Source organism: Phalangium opilio, unplaced genomic scaffold (assembly GCF_054372755.1).
Source record: "Phalangium opilio isolate 3A_F unplaced genomic scaffold, DU_Popi_V2 ptg000070l_1, whole genome shotgun sequence".
Classification (NCBI taxonomy): Eukaryota; Metazoa; Arthropoda; class Arachnida; order Opiliones; family Phalangiidae; genus Phalangium; species Phalangium opilio.
In genome coordinates, this window is record NW_028324182.1 from 13,053,930 (window position 1) to 13,071,737 (window position 17,808).

General features: G+C 37.2%; 3 protein-coding genes across 6 annotated transcripts in view; 1 reads left to right on the forward strand and 2 right to left on the reverse strand.

Moving 5' to 3' along the window:
• The window catches only part of LOC149661754 (toll-like receptor Tollo), a 182,084-nt gene that overhangs the window by 6,054 nt on the left and 158,222 nt on the right, over nt 1-17,808 (reverse strand). The gene's annotated exons all lie outside the window — the stretch shown is intronic.
• LOC149661755 (uncharacterized) lies at nt 209-3,087 on the forward strand. Of its 3 annotated transcripts, none has more exons than XM_089843702.1 (6): nt 209-255; nt 361-770; nt 836-916; nt 999-1,223; nt 1,289-1,590; nt 1,869-3,087. In XM_089843702.1, the coding sequence occupies exons 2-6, from the start codon at nt 449-451 to the stop codon at nt 3,039-3,041; spliced, it is 2,103 nt and encodes a 700-aa protein (XP_089699828.1). In that variant the 5' UTR covers nt 209-255; nt 361-448; the 3' UTR covers nt 3,042-3,087. The 3 variants fall into 3 exon arrangements, with proteins under 3 accessions (XP_089699828.1, XP_089699827.1, XP_089699829.1); XM_089843703.1 differs by lacking the exon at nt 209-255 and having other exon boundaries at nt 495-632; nt 700-770; XM_089843701.1 differs by having other exon boundaries at nt 212-770.
• LOC149661756 (uncharacterized) lies at nt 3,042-6,541 on the reverse strand. 2 transcript variants are annotated; one of them, XM_089843690.1, is made up of 7 exons: nt 5,215-6,541; nt 5,099-5,156; nt 4,642-5,002; nt 4,333-4,578; nt 4,032-4,256; nt 3,536-3,767; nt 3,042-3,466 (listed from the first exon to the last, which is right to left on the reverse strand). In XM_089843690.1, the coding sequence occupies exons 1-7, from the start codon at nt 6,287-6,289 to the stop codon at nt 3,087-3,089; spliced, it is 2,577 nt and encodes an 858-aa protein (XP_089699816.1). In that variant the 5' UTR covers nt 6,290-6,541; the 3' UTR covers nt 3,042-3,086. The 2 variants fall into 2 exon arrangements, with proteins under 2 accessions (XP_089699816.1, XP_089699815.1); XM_089843689.1 differs by having other exon boundaries at nt 4,642-5,156.

Below are 17,808 nucleotides of genomic sequence, written 5' to 3' on the forward strand. Positions count from 1 at the left end.
AATGAAAAAGGAATCCCATAAAAGACCACCTATCCATAAAAAAGAGAAGATAAATAAAACGGGACCAAAAATTGCGTGCGTATTCGGGAGACAAATTACTACGGGAGCCTAACGATTCCTTTATAGGAAAAAAGGCTGCTACAATGTAACGCGTGTAAACCATCACGAGAAAATATGGCAAACATTCGGGCCCTTATTGTCTGGAGCAGGAACCGATACCATAACTTGGAATCCATAATTGGGCCGTTTTGTGAGGTAATGATTGGGGTAAAAGGGGGCTGGGCCTAATTGACGCTTCGAAAACGTCAGTTATGACGTCATGAGAAGCGTATATGCAGTAGATTTTTTTCCCTCCTACAGTTGGAACTGTAGTACCGGAAATCGCGTGTGTGTGTCGGCTCAGCTGCTGTAGAAACGTTCTTCTAAGTTTCCATCTTATTCTAGAAGAATGTCGGTCAAAGAAAAAAATAAAATTTTGAAGATAATTGAAGGGAAATTAAATCAAGTTGTGTTAGAGACTGTAATTTTTGAAGCTAACAATTCACTTGAAAACGGAATTTTCAATTTAAAAACTGAGGTTCAAATCGCTTTAGCCTCTATCAAGACAAGGCTTAGGGACTTCGAAAATTTGAGTAAAGCGCTTTGGCAAAAATGCATTAAAAATTATTGCGGAAATAAAAAGAAAGCATCATTTTTAAGGGAGTGGTATGCCACGAACTCCTATATTTTGGAAAAATCTCTCCAGTTTGTAGATAAGGTCTTAGCAAAATGTAAGTACACTACTTAATAGTCCTTTGATTGTTCCTCGAAAATTATTACATTTTTGCGTTTATAGACAGAGTATCTGTAGGAGCAACGAAAGATGATTTGCGTGAGACAATACTGTGCAATTTGGAATTAGAAATGGAATCTAACGGTATAAACTTTAAAATGAATTATGCCGTAAACATAAATTAAGACTAGGCCTATATTAATAAGATGTTGATAATATTCCCTAGATGAAGTCACTCAGGTTGACAACAATGTTATGGAATGCTTAATTCTATTGTGGGCAGACCAGAATTTCTTAGGCATACCGCAAAAAGACTTTGTGGATGTATTTCATCTGCTGGCTAGAGGAGTGCTAGAATATCTGATCCGCATGTCTTCAGTTTTTATGGAAGAATTTAACAAAAAAGCCACTGAATTTGAGCCTTTTAAATTTGAAGAGTCTGACGTTCCAAGTTAGTGTCTAATGTTAATAATTAAGTAAGGCTTGCAAACAAATAATGTTTTGGGTTATTTTTAGACTTCAAAGATCTTGATAGCCGGCTAATTTCATTAGGTGGAGGTGGGCTTTGCTTATTGCAAAGAAAATTTGAAAAAGAGCTAACTCAGCCAACCAAAAGGGGGAAGGCGTTACTCATGCTCAAGATTGTCAAAAAAATATACCTCAAACCAGACGAGAAGGGAGATAACTTACCAAATGATCTGAAATCTAGAGATAAGGGCTTTTTGTACTTCCTGAAACCGCAGTTTAGCAAGTTCCTATTTTTCTTTGATTGTTTAGTCAAACATCATTTCAACTCACTTTCACGTAAAGATCTCACGGTTAGTAAACTAGAAATGCTTAATTACAAAACCCAATGGACTATTAAATAAATTTCTCTCCAAAATTCAAACTACGAGTAAGTAATCGCTCGTAGAAATTTAAGGGATATTAAGCATATCACGCGGATATCCTGTATATTAAATCTCCTTATCCCATTTCACTATTGTGAATACTCACTCTTAGTTCAAACTTGGACTTATAATTTATTTAACTATGTATATTTTCATCAACCTGGTAAAATAATGAAATTTATCAAATATTTGGTTTAATTTTATAGGCTATCTGGCCCAACGTGACAGAAAATTTCGAACTACAACAAGTTCTTTTTAAAGAACTAAGGACACTCGTACCAAATGATCCTCTAATCGAGGAATTTGGGAGGAAATTAATAAAAAAAATGATGAACGCTCGCTTTGGTGATCTAGTCCACTCTCATTTTAAAGACAATGAAAACAAGAGTTTAGGAAAGGGAGGTGCAATGCTCAGGGATGAGTTATTTCAACTTAATACCACTAAAAAATCAAAGAAAAAATACTCAAATCCAAAAAATAAATCAAATGAAACTCTACCTTGTAAAGTCAAACCCACAAAAACCAAAACAAAGCCATTGGCAATTAAAAAAGTAACAACTAAAAAGAGAGCTACCAAAGGCCTGAAAACAATTGAAGTATGTGCCACCCTTAAAAAACCCGCCTTATGTGATGGGAAAAACTGTGATAATGTCCAAGCCACGCCAAAAAGTCAATCACTCCCTATTTCGCCAACTGTGATAACCCCTGCAGTCACTAATTCAGGTTTGGGGCTCTCACATTCGAATAAACAGCTGACTAATCACGGTCAACTAACTCCGATAAAAAAGAAGAATACGCAACCAGCAATCCCTAGAAATTTATTTTCTAGTCGAGGCAAGAGAAGTGCTAAAATTCCTTGTGCCATACCAAAAAAAACAGCGAGGATTACCTCGTGTGATGATAAAGATTGTGATAATGACCAAACCCTATCAAAGAGTCAAACACTCCCTATTTCGCCATCTGTGATATCCCCTGCCGTCACTAATTCAAGTTTGGAGCTCTCACATTTGAATAAACAGCTGACTAGTCACAGTCAACTAACTCCGTTAAAAAAGAAGCATACGCAACTTTCTAGTCGACGCAAGAGAAGTGCTAAGATTCCTTGTGCCATCCAAAAAAAAAAAACAGCGAGGATTACCTCACGTGATGATAAAGATTGTGATAATAACGAAACCCTGACAAAGAGTCAAACACTCCCTACTTTGCAAACTGTGATATCCCCAGTTCCTAGTTCAAGAAGAGCGCACACTGTTTCAAAGGCACAATTGGCAACTCACAGTGAACAACCTCCCAGGTTTATGAAACTTGCAAGCCCTAAACTTGTATTTTCTAGTCGAGCAAAGAGAAACACTAAGCCTCCAAAGAAATTGAACTTGTGATTTTATGTGTAATAAAAAAGGTTTAATCAGCCAAAGTTCAAGATATTATTCGTTTTTTTCTTTCTTTTTTGAGTCTTTCAATTTTTTTTTCAAATCCAGTTCAGCGATGGCAAGAGGAACTCCCCTGTATTGGTCTTTGGTTTTTTGACCATGAATGTCTTTTTTCATGATGAGGTTTCTTTGGGCATGAGCGTAGTTTGTTCCTGATAATTTACTAGCTGTGGAATACCGCATTTGCCCAAAAACACTTTCAATGGCACTGCCATTAATTCGCACAGGCAAGATAAAATTATCCGGATAATCACTGAGGAAATCATTGGCAAAATTAATGAATCCAAAAACAGTGACTCGCAATAAATCCCAGGTTTGCCAGGATAAAAATTTCTTTTGGGATGGAGAGTCAGGTTGGAATTCGCTATCGGCATCTGTTTTTGGGAAAATAATTTGTTTCATATTTTAAACGGATTTTCATTCCCAATTTCAAACTACCTCACCTAAAATTCCATCGAGCCAATTCTTGAAGAAGGTGTAGCCAGCCATCATTGACTCAACTACAGAATGATCAGACAATTCTACCCCTTTGTTGTTGCACAATAATCCATCCTCGAAAATCATTTTAGTATGACGAAGGTACTCTCTTGTCATCAATATCTCATCAGCATTAGGAGGCGGGGGCTTATTTTCTGGTTGCGCAATGCTTATAAGAGCAGTAAGCATCTGTTCTTGCTGTTAGGAAAATTATAAAATGTCAGGTTTTTTTTAAAGGGAGGATAAAGAGGAAAATCAAATGTTTTTTATTGATCCCATTAATTATTTCGAAATTTTTTTTTGTTTCTATATGCAGAGAAGTCTTATAATTAGTACAAAAATTGGTAAAAATCGGTTGATGTTCCCCGTTATTAAAGAATCCTCCGCCTGAGAACAAACACTTCTCAAGAGTCATCCTCAAGCGAAGAGTTAACTTAATTAAAACATCTTCGCGCAAGCTACCTGCATAATCTTGGCCGGTTTCACGTTTAACCTCGTCCAAGAGTCTCTCTCCACAAATGATTTAATTAATCCCTTAACTCTCCTGGCCTCCCCTCTTTTAGATCGGGCAATTTCTTCATTGTAAACTTGCAAAATAGCATTCCATCCAAATTGAATTGATTCAATTTCAAAAAGTTTAGAGCCTTTGGGTTTAGATGAGTAAAGCGCCGCTATCATACTTTTAAGCTAAAGAGAAATGCAATACAGTACAGTCAGGAATTCATTAAGTATTTATAGTGTCGGAAAGAATCAGTTATCATACTTGATGCGAAGGACAGATTATGAAGTGTATTTTACGGAAAGGCTTAAACGGATGTTGAAATGATGGTTTGATATCATGGTTACGGCATCCAAATTCATCAACTTCGTATCCAAAACAGCCTTTTACACACATTAATTCCTTAATGACGCTTAAGTTGGTTGAAGCACCGTCACAAACTAGGGCTCTTACTTGGAAGTCATTTAATTCAAAGAGCTGAATGACGTCAAAAATGCAACCGATTAGGGCCTGTATAAAACAAGAAAACAAATTTAAAATACTTAAATATTTGCAATACCAATTTAATATTACATCTTTTTTAATTGGTCCAGTAGACGTGATGTAGGGACCCATTACGTCAAAGTGAAATGACGCATCACGCCAGTAAAATTGCAAAATATAATCCGTGGCTTTCTGGGAATCTTCGTCACCTTTCAGACTTGCGTAAATGTCTGTAAGCATTCCATATTCCTCTGGTCTCATTGATAAACCTTGGAGCTCATTATTGCTTGAGTTCCACATAATTTTAGAGATCACCCGCACTTCATCAAACACCAAAACACCAGCACCTCGAGGTTCACTCAGCCCCTTTTTCTTTTGTTCTTCCTTCAAACTTTTATAAAGCGCTGCTTGATCTTCGATGTAATCATTGTTCATCCCTGGTTTTTGGAGTCTGGCGGTGGTAAAAATTTTTAAAGAGCTTTCACTAGGTAATTTTAGTATGTTGAATGACTGCAAAGCGGAAAAGGCAGCGGGACTGCGAACATACACGGCCAGAGCTAAGCGATAAGAGATCATCGACCATGAATTTCCCTTAGCTCCTATTTCTACATAAAAGAGGAGTATTTTAATAAAAAGAAGTCAGAATAGTTTTCAAATACCTACTGTTTTTAATTTGATCTTTAAAAAACGCCTGGGTTTGCTCTTGATGAACCCTATGCCTATCAGCGTTCCACACTTGTTTCATAGCACGCGTTACTTGCAAGTCTCCACTTTCTTTCACGATATCATCTAGATTCTTCGTTAACTCCGGATCATTCACTATCGTTTTGACTAACTGTGACATCTCTTTATTTTGTTGCTCCGACAAGACTATCTTCTGTTTTGAAAGTTTAATTTCTAGCGATGAAACTTTCTGTTTGAGGCTTTTATTTCTTTTTATTATGTTCGAAATCCTTTTTTTTGAGCTCCTTGGTGTTAAATAAGCAATGGCTCTTCGTGATCGCTCATCAGTTTTTAGCCGTTTGATTTTTTTTGGTGTGCATGTATTATCGCCTGGTTCAGTTTCTCTAGCTTGTGATAGTTTTCGTTTAGTCTTGTTACGAGCACAGTGTTTGGACAACCAAAAAGAACACTTTTGGCAAAATAATTTATCTTTTGATTGACCAGGTAGTATCAATTTTGTACAATTAGGAGACTCCATCCGATAAAACGGCAATTTAAAAATAACCAAAGAATTTGGCTGGCTACTTTCCGGTTCATTTAAGGACAGTTCATCTTCTGTAAATCCCTCACAAAGGCGGTACAGTCCATACGATGATACTTTTTGCAATAAAGGAATTAAGCTAGGGCATACTTCACATTTGCGTTCTTCATTATCAGCGTTGGAGAGTTTGATAATTGGCCCTATTCTTTCCTTTTCAATTCCGAAAATTTGCAGACTGGCGTTGAGGGTAGTCGCTGATATCACTATCCGCACAGGATTTATGTATGAATTTAATTCACTCCATTCATCGAAATCTTGAATGTTATTGTAGCTAAGCCTAGGCTTCGGATTGCGCGGTAAATGAACCCAACGTTTTCGCGAAATTATAAGCGAGCGAGTACGCAAAACTTTATCGTCATTAAAATCAATTACTTCTAAATCGTCAATCTGAGCTACTGTTAGATTTATGGCAGTTTTTAAAAGAGAAAAAACATAATTACTGTCATTCACCGACTCGCTCGCTGAGGCATCCATTTTTTATTTTCGACTATTGTAAAATTGTTGTCATTAGGGAATCATTGTTGTCATGGCAACGACAGGAAATGCAGTAGTTTTTGTAGCTACTGTAGGATTTTCTAAAACCCAATAAGAATACAGGAAAATTCAAACCGCCGCTGTTACGGCAGATCCCATCATACAAGGAGCTTGAACCCTATCCCTCTTTTACCCCACACAACGCAGCATAGGGTATATGCGCCATTGTGGATTCCTAGTTATGGTATCGGTTCCTGTCTGGAGAAAAAGAGACGCCTCAATCAAGCTACGAATAGAGATAGACGTCCTAGATTACCCCCTTGTCATTTGCTTATATTAAAATAATCCTTTTCTCGTATATGGGAGAATAGGGACCTTTCTTAGACATTCTTAGGGCTAAAAAAGAAAGAAAGAAAGAAAAAAAAACCGGATGAAGAAAATATTACGGGGGCGCGATATTTAAGAGAAAAGCGAGGGTTATTGCGGTAATAAAAATATAAGCGATTAATCCTATCTATCATAATCCATTACATGGACGTATACTTGAGCTAGGCAGCCCTTTTCGGACGCAAAATGTTCCTCATAGCTATCAGCGAGAGTCATTTCAATTTCAACAAGAATGTCGAATTATTTACTATCTCTAAGGCATTAATAACTTATAGACACAAAAAAGAGCAAAGTTTGCACTCGCAGAATAGGAGAAGTATTGAAGAATTTGCCTTCAAATGTAAATAAAAACCACAACTAAGATTAAACTTCAATATTTGTCAACTATTCCAGAGATGATTAAATTCAATATTCGATGAAGAATTAAATAAATTCAGGCTATCACCCCCATACTCCCCAATCAATCACGGACATGTTACGGCAATAAATATAAAAAAAATGGTATCCATACCCCATCTTCCTTGCCCTTTTCTTATGTACAGGAAGATGAAAAAATTGGTGATGGGAGAGGGAGGATGAAAGGGAGAGAGAGAGACACATACACAACGCTAAATCATCGATTTCTCCATCCCGCCAAGATCCGATATCGAAATAACGGGGTCTGTATGAAGGGCTGGCAAGGCCCAAACATCCAAGAAAAAAGAGGATGGGACCTCAATGCCCAATCGTATATATATATCGTATCGTAACAAAACGAAATTAAGAATAATAGCCGGTCTTGCACGTTACACGTCCGATCGTTTCACTTGGAACGTACGACACGTACCACGCTTAACTCTTCCCCACTTATATCTTGATGTCATTAACACTAATCAACTAACTTGACGCAAAGAGAATTTTGGACTTGAAACGAACAACGATACAATCGAAGGGGGTTGGGTTGTGTTGGTTTATAAAAAAGTTCCAGTTATAAATATAATTACGAGTTGACGTTTAATTTGTATCTATCCATCGCAGAGCCGAGGCAAGTTCAGTTTCGTTCTATCACCACCACCCACGTTATGAACGTCAATATTGTACTGCAGTATAACTTCTTACTAAGAGGTCATTCTCAATTTCGGTATATATGTTTTCCCAAGGACTATATAGTATTGGATCTTTTCTTTCTCTTTTCACGTAAGGAATCTAATCACTAAGATGGTACAGTAGGTAGCATCGACCAAGGGCTTCTAGAGTACATAGGTTCGCGTTAATGATGATGACTTCTATCCAAGCATCGCTATTTTCTCCCTTCATTCCTCCTTTGTTTTCTTCTTATATATAAAAAAAGAAAAGATTACACAGAGACAGCTACGGTGCAGGAATATCACTTTCTCTTCTTTTCCTCAACGAGGACAGATTGGGGAAGGTATAAAATGGAGCGGGGGGGGGGTATGAACTGTCCGGATATTAGATACCTGGGCGTATAATTCATTGTTTTCTGGACGGGGATAATTTTCTAGCTCGGGAAAAGAAATATTCTCTTTCTCTAAATAAGTGTATAGTGATGGAGGTAATGTAATTATTTGGGTCTAATCGTGGATTGAAACTTTGGAAAGATGCATGGGGCATGAATCGTCTTTAGGGTCGAATGAAGAGCTGGACTAGGGCCTCTGTGATTTCCGTTCGGTGTCACTTTTTATCGGTCAGGTTAAAATATTTAACGCGATTTGACGTTCAAGTGTCTTACAATGTAATATTATTTTTTAAAGTGAATTGAAAAACCACAACGGATAAAGAACTTTAAAGTAAAACAAAGGAGAGTCAAATGATAAATCTTTTAAAATAAACAATAGGTTTTTTAGTTTGACCCCGTAAGCGTAATTTATCATCGAAATGAAAGAGAAAACAAACCGAGGGGATAATAAATACGTTTTTGAAATTACACCTGACTCGTCTCTATCATAGCACCTGTTACAATGAAAAGCGCACGCACCTGTTTGTTATATACCTAAATTAATAAAGACTTTCACGTGACAGTCGAGCTTATTATTAGGTATGAATACAAATTAATATTTATTAGGGTTAAGAACCGCTTAGATATTTAAATATGCGATAGAACTAGACCCATTAAAGGGTTTTAAAATTTTCACACACTTAATGAAACGTCACCCATACTCATTTAAAGTGAAAGCCAACTCGAATTCAACCCTTAGGCTCTAAACATCCCCAAAATTTCGTGGAAAACCGTTTAATAAAAATATTAGCTATATAAAAAAGAAGAGATCTAATTAGCATATAGTTGATAAAAGTGGCCACACACCAGAAGAGAGCGAGAGGTATTACATTATCATTGCAAATATGCGAGCAAAGCGGCTGGCGACGGCTACCGGGAGACGTACTAGGCTGGCCTTTACTGAAGAAGGTATAAGTAGAGAGCGGGTTAGGGAAATAGGAGGGAGAAAAAGTTAATTATGTAAAAGATATTAACTTGGCAGTTAGCCCTGAAATATCACCCAGAGAGAGAGAATCTTCTCGGGCTTAAAACTTAACATTACGAAGCTCTGAAAACTGTGGAGAAAACGGTATAAGGACAATTACCGCTAAGGCATAGCAGGCTAGAGAGAGAGAGAGAGAAATGATAGAGGAGCGAGGTAATAGTTGGAAACGGCGTTAAAGAGTCACGTCTGATTATACCAGAATGCGGTAATGTTCTCACACGAAAAAGTCATTATAAATGGTCCCGAAGACAAAATTGGCTTTCAGAGTCCGGGGATATAGTACAACTACCGCTAGAGTAGCTAAAGTGAGCGAAGATTGAGCGTATCCCAAACGTAAAAGTCAAGAAAAATAAGAAGGAAAGAGAAGAGAGAGAGAAAAAAGGTCAGGGTTGTTGAGGTCAAACCTCCAGTTTGTGGCCTAACCAAAACGCACGTGGTCAACCTTTTCCATGACCCCTATCCGCCAACCAACGTTATCAACTACTCCAATATCCATCCTATAAAGCTTGCTTCCCCCCACCTCGCAGATTCCAACACCATGCAGCGAGCGGAAAGAGGCGGACTTGAAGAGTAGAAGTATAAGAAGAAGAAGAAAAGAAGAAGAAGGAATGTTATTTTTTCTTCGCCTTCTGACAATTTCTCTTTCTGGCCTTAACCTAGCCCTCTCGCTAAACTAAAAGGGGTGTGAATAGGCACGAAAGAAACGCCACCATTTTGGTTTCAAGATAAAGAAGAAAATATATCGAAAGATGAAGAGAGCGTAGAAGAGCAACGCATGCGTGCATGCACAGTTCTCGAGTGTAAGTTAAAAAAAAAAAACATTCCGTGCTATGGCAAGCATGGGACGAAATTCTTCGTGTCCACGTCTATACAGTAGAAGCTGCCTAAGTTCTTCTCCCCAACCTTTTTCTTCATAGCTGCGCCACTTCACTTTTCCTCTAGACATCAGGCCTATCTTCAAATAAAAATACCCTCTCACCGTTCACCCCCTTTTTTACCCAAGAACTTTAAAAAGAAAGACGAAAGAAAAATCCACTAATGGAAGATATCGGGGCTTTCGGTGGCGAGATGAACCCCCTATTCCTCGCACGACCACAGTTGCATGCATCCTTCGTATCACCCTGAGACCCTGACACAACACCCTACGAAAGAGGGGACTTTGATTTAGTTCTGGTTTCAGTGTGAGGTAAAAAACGGTCAGAGTATATAAGGGGTTTTCCGAAAACCCACAATAAAACGCCACTCTTTTCTGACTGACAGAAAGACAGTACATATACGCCACTGCTTCTTCACTCTATATGCCCACAATTTAAACCATTTTACTTATACCCCTCGCCTCGCTACTTGTCAAAAGATGCCTTGAAGAAATGCATGCATCAAAACAAACACTACAGAGGTTAGATTTTTACAAAATATTGCCAAAGAGTCTATACCGCTTAATTCCGTAAGGCCTAATTTTTACAAACTCAACACTTTAGCCCTTGTCAACATACGTTTGGGAGTCGCGTAAACATGTATGATGTCGAACGTTCGTGTAGTCAAAACAGATTTGTAATTTGTGACAAGTTTTTTAGGCTACATGGAAAGAGAAGGAGAGAAAAAAAAGGTTCTGAAACAAACAGCTCATCTCACACTGAAGATGGTCGCCCCGGCCCGCACAAGTCATTCCTCTGTCATTATAGGCAGAATGTCACCCAATTGGTTGAAAAGTTGAGAGTTATGGCGACGAAGATTGCTTTGATTTTGGAATGCCAGCATCCAGGGTATACTGGATTTTTTTCCCAGGATTTTTCAAGTGTATACTCTTTGGCAGAGATAGTTTAGAATTAAATTCATGGGAATCTACATTTATAAGAAAGTGAAATGAAATAAACTTTGTATATCTAAGCTATTTGGCCGCCTCGGGGAGTGCCAAGGGAAACGTTGGGGAATAAAAAAGGTTACGTAAGTTATAAGCAGCTGTCTCTCTAGTCGCGACACTTAAATCGAAACTGATTAGCAAGAGCAACAATTTTTACGACACATTTCTCCTCCTCTCGGTATAGTGGTCCCAGAAGCATTTTGTCAGTCAACCGAATGTTCTTTTTTACGCCCAGCGGCTCGACGACTACCGCGTGCCAGAATGGCAGAGACGAAAAAATAATAATACAACTAAGAACGTCAACGATCTCGGGGTGAAAGCAGTCGGAAAGCCGCCACCGTCACCGCCATCGCGGTGACACTCGCGAGACCTCGCAGCTCGACTCAGACTCCGGCACTCTTCCTTACCCTCATTCCTTACCCAACGCCACAGCCATAATCCGAAAGGAATGTATAAAAATATCCCTGAGAAACGAGATAGCGACAGTCAAAACTTATATAACCAAGAATGCGTGCGTTCAATTCCAATAAGAGTATCTAATCTCACTACTGCCCTGAAAATACACCAAGACCTAAGCCTCAATGACGTCCACATCAACGCAACACCCACTAATTTGCAAAGACAATGGCTGAGAAGCGCATGCAGTTGCTAATGTTAATCCTACAAAGTATCTTGAATCTTGAGTGACATTTTCCATAATAAATATTCGCGAAATATTCAATTAAATTCATGATATCACCGGGCTGTGCCCCTTAGCGTATAGTCGCGTGAAAAGAGGCGGAAAACGAATCCCAGAAAGAATGAAGTAAGGGATAAAAAAAAATGCCCGGAGAATATCATTAGGAGCATCAAGATCTCCCTACTTAATATTATCATAACCGCGACCGAGGAGAAAAAATTCTATATATATATCAAATTAATAATGGTCTTGTATAAAAAGATTAGAAAGATGAAAGAGAGAGAGAGGGGTAAAGGAATAGTGGAATTAAGACAATGGATAGCCTTATATATAACATCCCAAATGTACGGAAGGAAGATAAGGGGGGATGTGGGGGATAAAATACTTACGAGAAAGAATGGGTGGAAAACAGTGGTGAAAAACACCTTGGCGTATCCGCCCTTTTTCGATTCGCTGTCTACTATATAAAATCGTATTCCATCCCTTCATCCCTATCTTCGCCTGAGAGAGAGAGAGATTTCAAGACGAAATTGTACTACTGATAAAGGTAAAGAACCCCTAGATATTTAACCATCCTCCCTTACTTTAATTCAAGTATAATCTAAAGTTGATACGACTGTACAGAGAAAAAGAAATCCCGGTGTACGCATAGCATTTCTATATACTCCTAAAAGATTCCTTCTACCTTTTTCACTCTTCAGAGACCTGAGCGAGCGGTCAATAAAATAGACTCAAGGCGCGAGAGAGAAAGAGGGGAGGATGGAGATATAGACTTGTGGGATTAGATAGCTTCCTAGCTGCCGTATATATGAAAGACAGTGGCTGCTGAAACGTACAGCGACGTTCGGGCGCCAAGAGTACACCGCCAGTCTCCATCCAGAAAGAGATGAGATGAGAGAGAGAAAGAGAGAATGAGAGAAAAAGATATAAAAATACCGGGAGGGTCGAATCCCATGCACCTCTATCAACTCTGATATAACAGAATAGAAGATCATTAATTGAGGTAAAAATAATAAAACTATATCCTATTTTGCTTTAGTTTCTTGGGCTGAATTATTTTTCACATCGCGTAATGAATTTCTGAGCGCGTAGGACTCCAAGGAGGAGATATTTCGGTTAAAAAAAGTACGTAAGAAATCGCCACAGGAATTTTCTTTTAGGGGGAATAGATAGCTAGCACCTTCACTCCCCATACTCCTCCCTTTTTTATAAGCATGCACCCCTTGGTCCACCCCCTCTTTATTCCATTCCATAAATAGCCCCGTTCGCATACGTCCAACCATCTCTTATCCTAAGATAGGATAAGAAGTCAGTCAGTCAGTCTACATTAGAAGAGAGGAAAGATGAAGAAAGAAGAAATAGAAAAAAAAGGAAAAAGAAAGTATAGGCATCCCTATTGTCCATTCGTTAATAGTCTCTATAGGATTATACGGTGAGACGAGCGCCTTACTTAAGCTTAACTCTCTCTCCTTTCTTTTCTTTATTGAAGAGAAGACTCTGTGAAAAAAAAAGAGAAGATGGGATCCCAAAGAATTCTAGAAGACCCAGACCATCCATGGAACATGGTTGTGACGAAAGAAGCAGTGCCTCTATATATAAAGAAACGAAGGAGATGTTTCTATTCCCGCGCCTTTTCTTTGACACATTCAAATCAAGCTCCCTCCCTACAGGAACTACGTCATCATTAATAATATACTTTTCTCGCATATGGGCTCAGTAAATCATTTGGAACATTCAATACACGCAGTTGAAGTAACTTAACAACGGGTTCAAATTTCAAATATTTTCATCCTCTCTCTCTTGTATTAGATCGAAACAATATCTATTGATTTTATTTAGCACAAGAGATTGCCAAAAATGAACGCATTAATAATAAATTTCTTCTTCAAAACGAAGCAAGTCCTGAAAGAACAGTCAGGTCTATTTAATCTTTTGTTTTCATTCAGATTGCAGCCAAGCAGACTACAGAATACAGACTGGTCTAAAAATGGATGTTTTCAATAATATCGCGTTGGTACTCGATAAATTATTGATTCAATAGAAGCCAAGTTATATTAAATTCAATGATCATTTTAGAATTTTCGTACGAGCCATAATCAATAATAATTTGGTATGTACAGTTTGTATAAACAAAACAAAACTGGTTGCAGGCTGCATGCAGCTACCGAACATTAGCAAATTCTCTTAAAAATGTTTAATATAATGGGGAGGAGAAGTTTTAGGGTTAGTAATGACCAGAGAGAGAGAGAGAGAGTGAAATAAAGAAATTTTCAGTATTAAAAGTCGTGACCAGGAATTTGGCGGCTAGCCCTTTTATCCATGGCAAGAAATGGACCAATTGATTTTTACTCTTCTAATGCTCGTCTGGCACGATCGAACGCCAGTATATAAATAAAATCTATAAATTCACGCAACCGTAACAAGGCATACATACACTCTAGTCGTTCGAAAATATATTTTAAGTTAAAAAGTTAAACATAAATAAAAATACTTTCCAAAAAAAATCGCTTCGTTCTAACCGACAAGATTTATGTATTAAACAAATTATAAGCAATCAAACTACAATTACTTAAATAACTCGAGGTTAGTTCGATTAATTCAAGGTTGAAATCGTATTGAAAGGAGTTGGAAAAACAGCCTGCATTATTAAACACTGTCTCTCTTCAAGGCCATAAAAGATCTAAACTTAAAAACTCTTGGTATTACTTCAACAACTTTGGATGGAGAAGCAATGAATTTCGAATTTACATAAAAAATAGGTCAAAATAGGTATTTACGATTGTATTTCTTCAAATACAGTAAGAACGCGGCTACAAAAAACTTCACGGGAGATTCCCCTGTTTCTAATAAAATGCAGGTCGAAAAATAGAGTGATCTTCACAATGGATGCGGTGTAGAAGAGAGAGAAAGATGGTTGGAGTAAAGAGAGTGAGTGAGAGAGAGAGAGGGAAAAAACTCAAAGGATGAGGGAAGAAGATGAAGGAGGAGCGAGAGCAGAAATACCACGACAGGGGACAATAAAGTGGTCAGGTCCCTAGCAGCCAATAACAAAAAAAGAAAGAAAGAAAGAAGGGGAAACGTATATACGGAAAAGAGAATGTGTTCCACGGCGCGTTATAGTCAAGAAAAAGTGCTGAAGTAAGGATCTTGATCATCCTATATCTATGGGAAGAGGATGAGGAAGGAAAAAAAAGTGATATCAAGAAGATGAAACTCCAGGAGTAAAGGAAAAAATAAATCACAATCACAATTCCTGAAATCGGGAAATCGGTATAGGTCGAAATAATGATAGAGATATCCAAGGATATTTTTTAGGGCTTACCCTTATAAGCCCCCCAAGCAATATTAATATCTAGAATAACTCCGATAAAAGTATAACGAAAGTATATAATTTGAAGTAAAACCATAAATTCCCCTTCGCAGCTACGTAAATTTCTCTTTAATCATTTCTAACTTATTTACTTTAAGCAACGAACTTCGTAATACAGATACAATTGAAGCAAAAGAACTGAAACATTTTGCTGTAGAGTTCGTTATAAGCAAGCTAAACTTATATATACAATATATATAAGTTTGGGCAAAATTTAATTTTACATCGCATCGCATCCCCATCCATCCATTCATCCTCTTTCAACAAACTTTTCAAAAATATTTTTTTACTGCTTAATATACGAAAGAAGATACTGTACAATTTTCATCTTGGTACTTATTATATTGTCAAAAAATGTATAGAAATTTTAATAACATTTTTTCCGAGAATATAATAAATGGATCGAGGGATCCCGAAGCCCCTTCACTCTCTCTCTAAAGCCTTCCATTCGAAACGATTCATAATGAACGACAGTAGAAGGTAATGAAAAAATATATAATATTAAAAAAAAAGTATATAAAAATCAGGGGCATCTAGATATATAGGCATAGGCATAGGGGTTTTGGCATTAAACGCTTTTTCTACGAGACTCTATAGGGCTGAAAACTATCGAAACCATTAACCCAGTCTCGAATCTTTTTAAACGTTATCGGAAACTTTTAGAGAAGCGATGGGCCGCGTAAGAGCGCGACTTGAGTAATCGATGGTTTTTTGGATGGCGTCCCTTCCTATCTATAATACACTTTTATTTTATTATAATACCATAAGTTTATAAGTAATATGTTCCATCCATAAGTAAGACACTACCTATAACTTCGTAATGCTTGAGAGTTACAGCTCGAGCTAGTTCTAGCAGAACGACAAGCGAGAATTGCAGACTACACTCGGTAAAATTGCAAAACTTCCATAGGTCCTATTTAGTCTGCATTACTAAGCCTTTGACAGCGCCTCACCAATCTAATCTATGACCTACCTCATTCACTTCATGACCAGCTCCAGTTTCTAAGTTACCAGTGACAAACTTATGGAACGGAACATATGTAATAAACCTATGATAAAACTGAATTTTTTCATTTTATAAATCCACTTTCAATAACGATATGGATATTATAAAAAATATTCGTCTTTAGTTGAAGATAAAGCTATTAATGAACAAGCTAGCTTTTTTCTCTATAAAGTGAAATTAATAAAAGGTAGGCCTAGTAAAATAATTTATAAAGGGGTACTGAAAGCAAGACTAAAGGTATGAACTTTGTTCTTAAAAAGGTAACCAAAATTATATTTCAATATTCCCTTAAATTGCAATTAAAAACGTTGCTGTTTTTCCTTCTAATTTGGTATTCACGCGAGGAATCCCACATCGTATAATTTCGAATTAAAGCGTATCGCGCGGAAAGAGAGCTATATAGCCGCCGACCTACACTTTATATAAATTTAAAAACGCCTTTAATTAAGTTTAATCGCTTCTCTTATTTCTTTTCTCGTATATACAAGCTGCGCATACGCAAAAAGTCACCGTTATTAGAGAAATCTTTATAATAAGGGGACCAAAAATGGTTAGTTAATGCAATTCTTATTTAAAACTAACTGCCTCAGGGAAATTAACTCTATCTATTTTTTTTTAACTTCGGCGACACGGAAAAAGGGTTAAAATCTTTAATAAATTAAGGCGAAAGGAGTCACATTAACTCAAAATGGGTGGGACAGTTATCTATGTCTGGCAGAGAAAAAAAAAATGTTTTAAAGGGATACTTCACCCTATTTATTTTTCCTTTTTAGTTTCCGTTTTGGACACTACGCGTTAGGGTTCCCCAAAAAGCACTGGGGACTAGTTCTATTGGAAGAATCCGTCAGGTGGTGTTAGTCGTCCAATAGGGGTACTCCCCAGTGCTTCGGCTCTTTCGATACGCTCTTTCGATTTACAAAAGGAATAAAAAATAACTATCGTCCGGTGTATCCCTTTAAGTTAAATTAAAAACAAAATTTATAAATCCTCAGTAGACTCCACCACTCTGGAAGATAATATTAAAAATCCATTAAAAATATATCCGGCTAGTATCCCTCCCCTTGGATAAAAACCAAGATGACAACATTATAAAAACGAAATAAGTCTCTGGTTATTATTAAATAATAATAATAAAAAAAAATTTTAGACTTGAAACCGGTATGTTTAAAAATTCTTTCAAATTTCCCACGCAACTGTTTAAAGATGATGTAGCAAAGTTAAAAGGCTCCGGGCGATTTACCAACATAAGCGAGCTTTTCTTTATAAATATAAAAAGAAAAATATTTAATATAAACTTTTCCTAATTGCTCCATTATATAAAAACACGCGTAATATTTAATAACATATTTCTCATTTAATAATAAGGTTTACGCGCAGGAAAACATTTATGTATGTATGTAATAAAGTTTGAAAGTGACGTCAAAAATGCCTCATCTTTAAAAAGAAAATATAATTTAAATAACTCTAAGATATACCCTTGACCTCTTTGAGTATAAAAAAAAACATATAAGGGGTTTTCGATAACTACAGGACGGATATTAACCGAGACCTCTAAAACGTCCAAAAAGGTTTTAAACGTGATTGTACCGCCCCCTTATCTCCCCATCTCGGTAACCATGGAAACAAAACTTATTTAAACATTACTTCAAAAAAAAAAAAAAAAAAAAGCTGCAGGCACCCTACCCATATGCTTCTTGGCCAGAATGCATGCACGACCAGTGGGCGGAATTTTAAAA

What these genes read in the sequence shown, in the direction of transcription:
- LOC149661755 (XM_089843702.1), top strand. Translation starts at nt 449, where the DNA reads ATGTCGGTCAAAGAAAAAAATAAAATTTTGAAGATAATTGAAGGGAAA. An exon ending in TGAAGAGTCTGACGTTCCAA is followed by an intron (nt 1,224 to 1,288) that starts GTTAGTGTCTAA and finishes GGTTATTTTTAG; the next exon opens with ACTTCAAAGATCTTGATAGC. An exon ending in TTTCACGTAAAGATCTCACG is followed by an intron (nt 1,591 to 1,868) that starts GTTAGTAAACTA and finishes TTAATTTTATAG; the next exon opens with GCTATCTGGCCCAACGTGAC.
- LOC149661756 (XM_089843689.1), bottom strand. Translation starts at nt 6,289, where the DNA reads ATGGATGCCTCAGCGAGCGAGTCGGTGAATGACAGTAATTATGTTTTT. An exon ending in CTGGACCAATTAAAAAAGAT is followed by an intron (nt 4,579 to 4,641) that starts GTAATATTAAAT and finishes TGTTTTATACAG; the next exon opens with GCCCTAATCGGTTGCATTTT. An exon ending in TAATCTGTCCTTCGCATCAA is followed by an intron (nt 4,257 to 4,332) that starts GTATGATAACTG and finishes ATTTCTCTTTAG; the next exon opens with CTTAAAAGTATGATAGCGGC.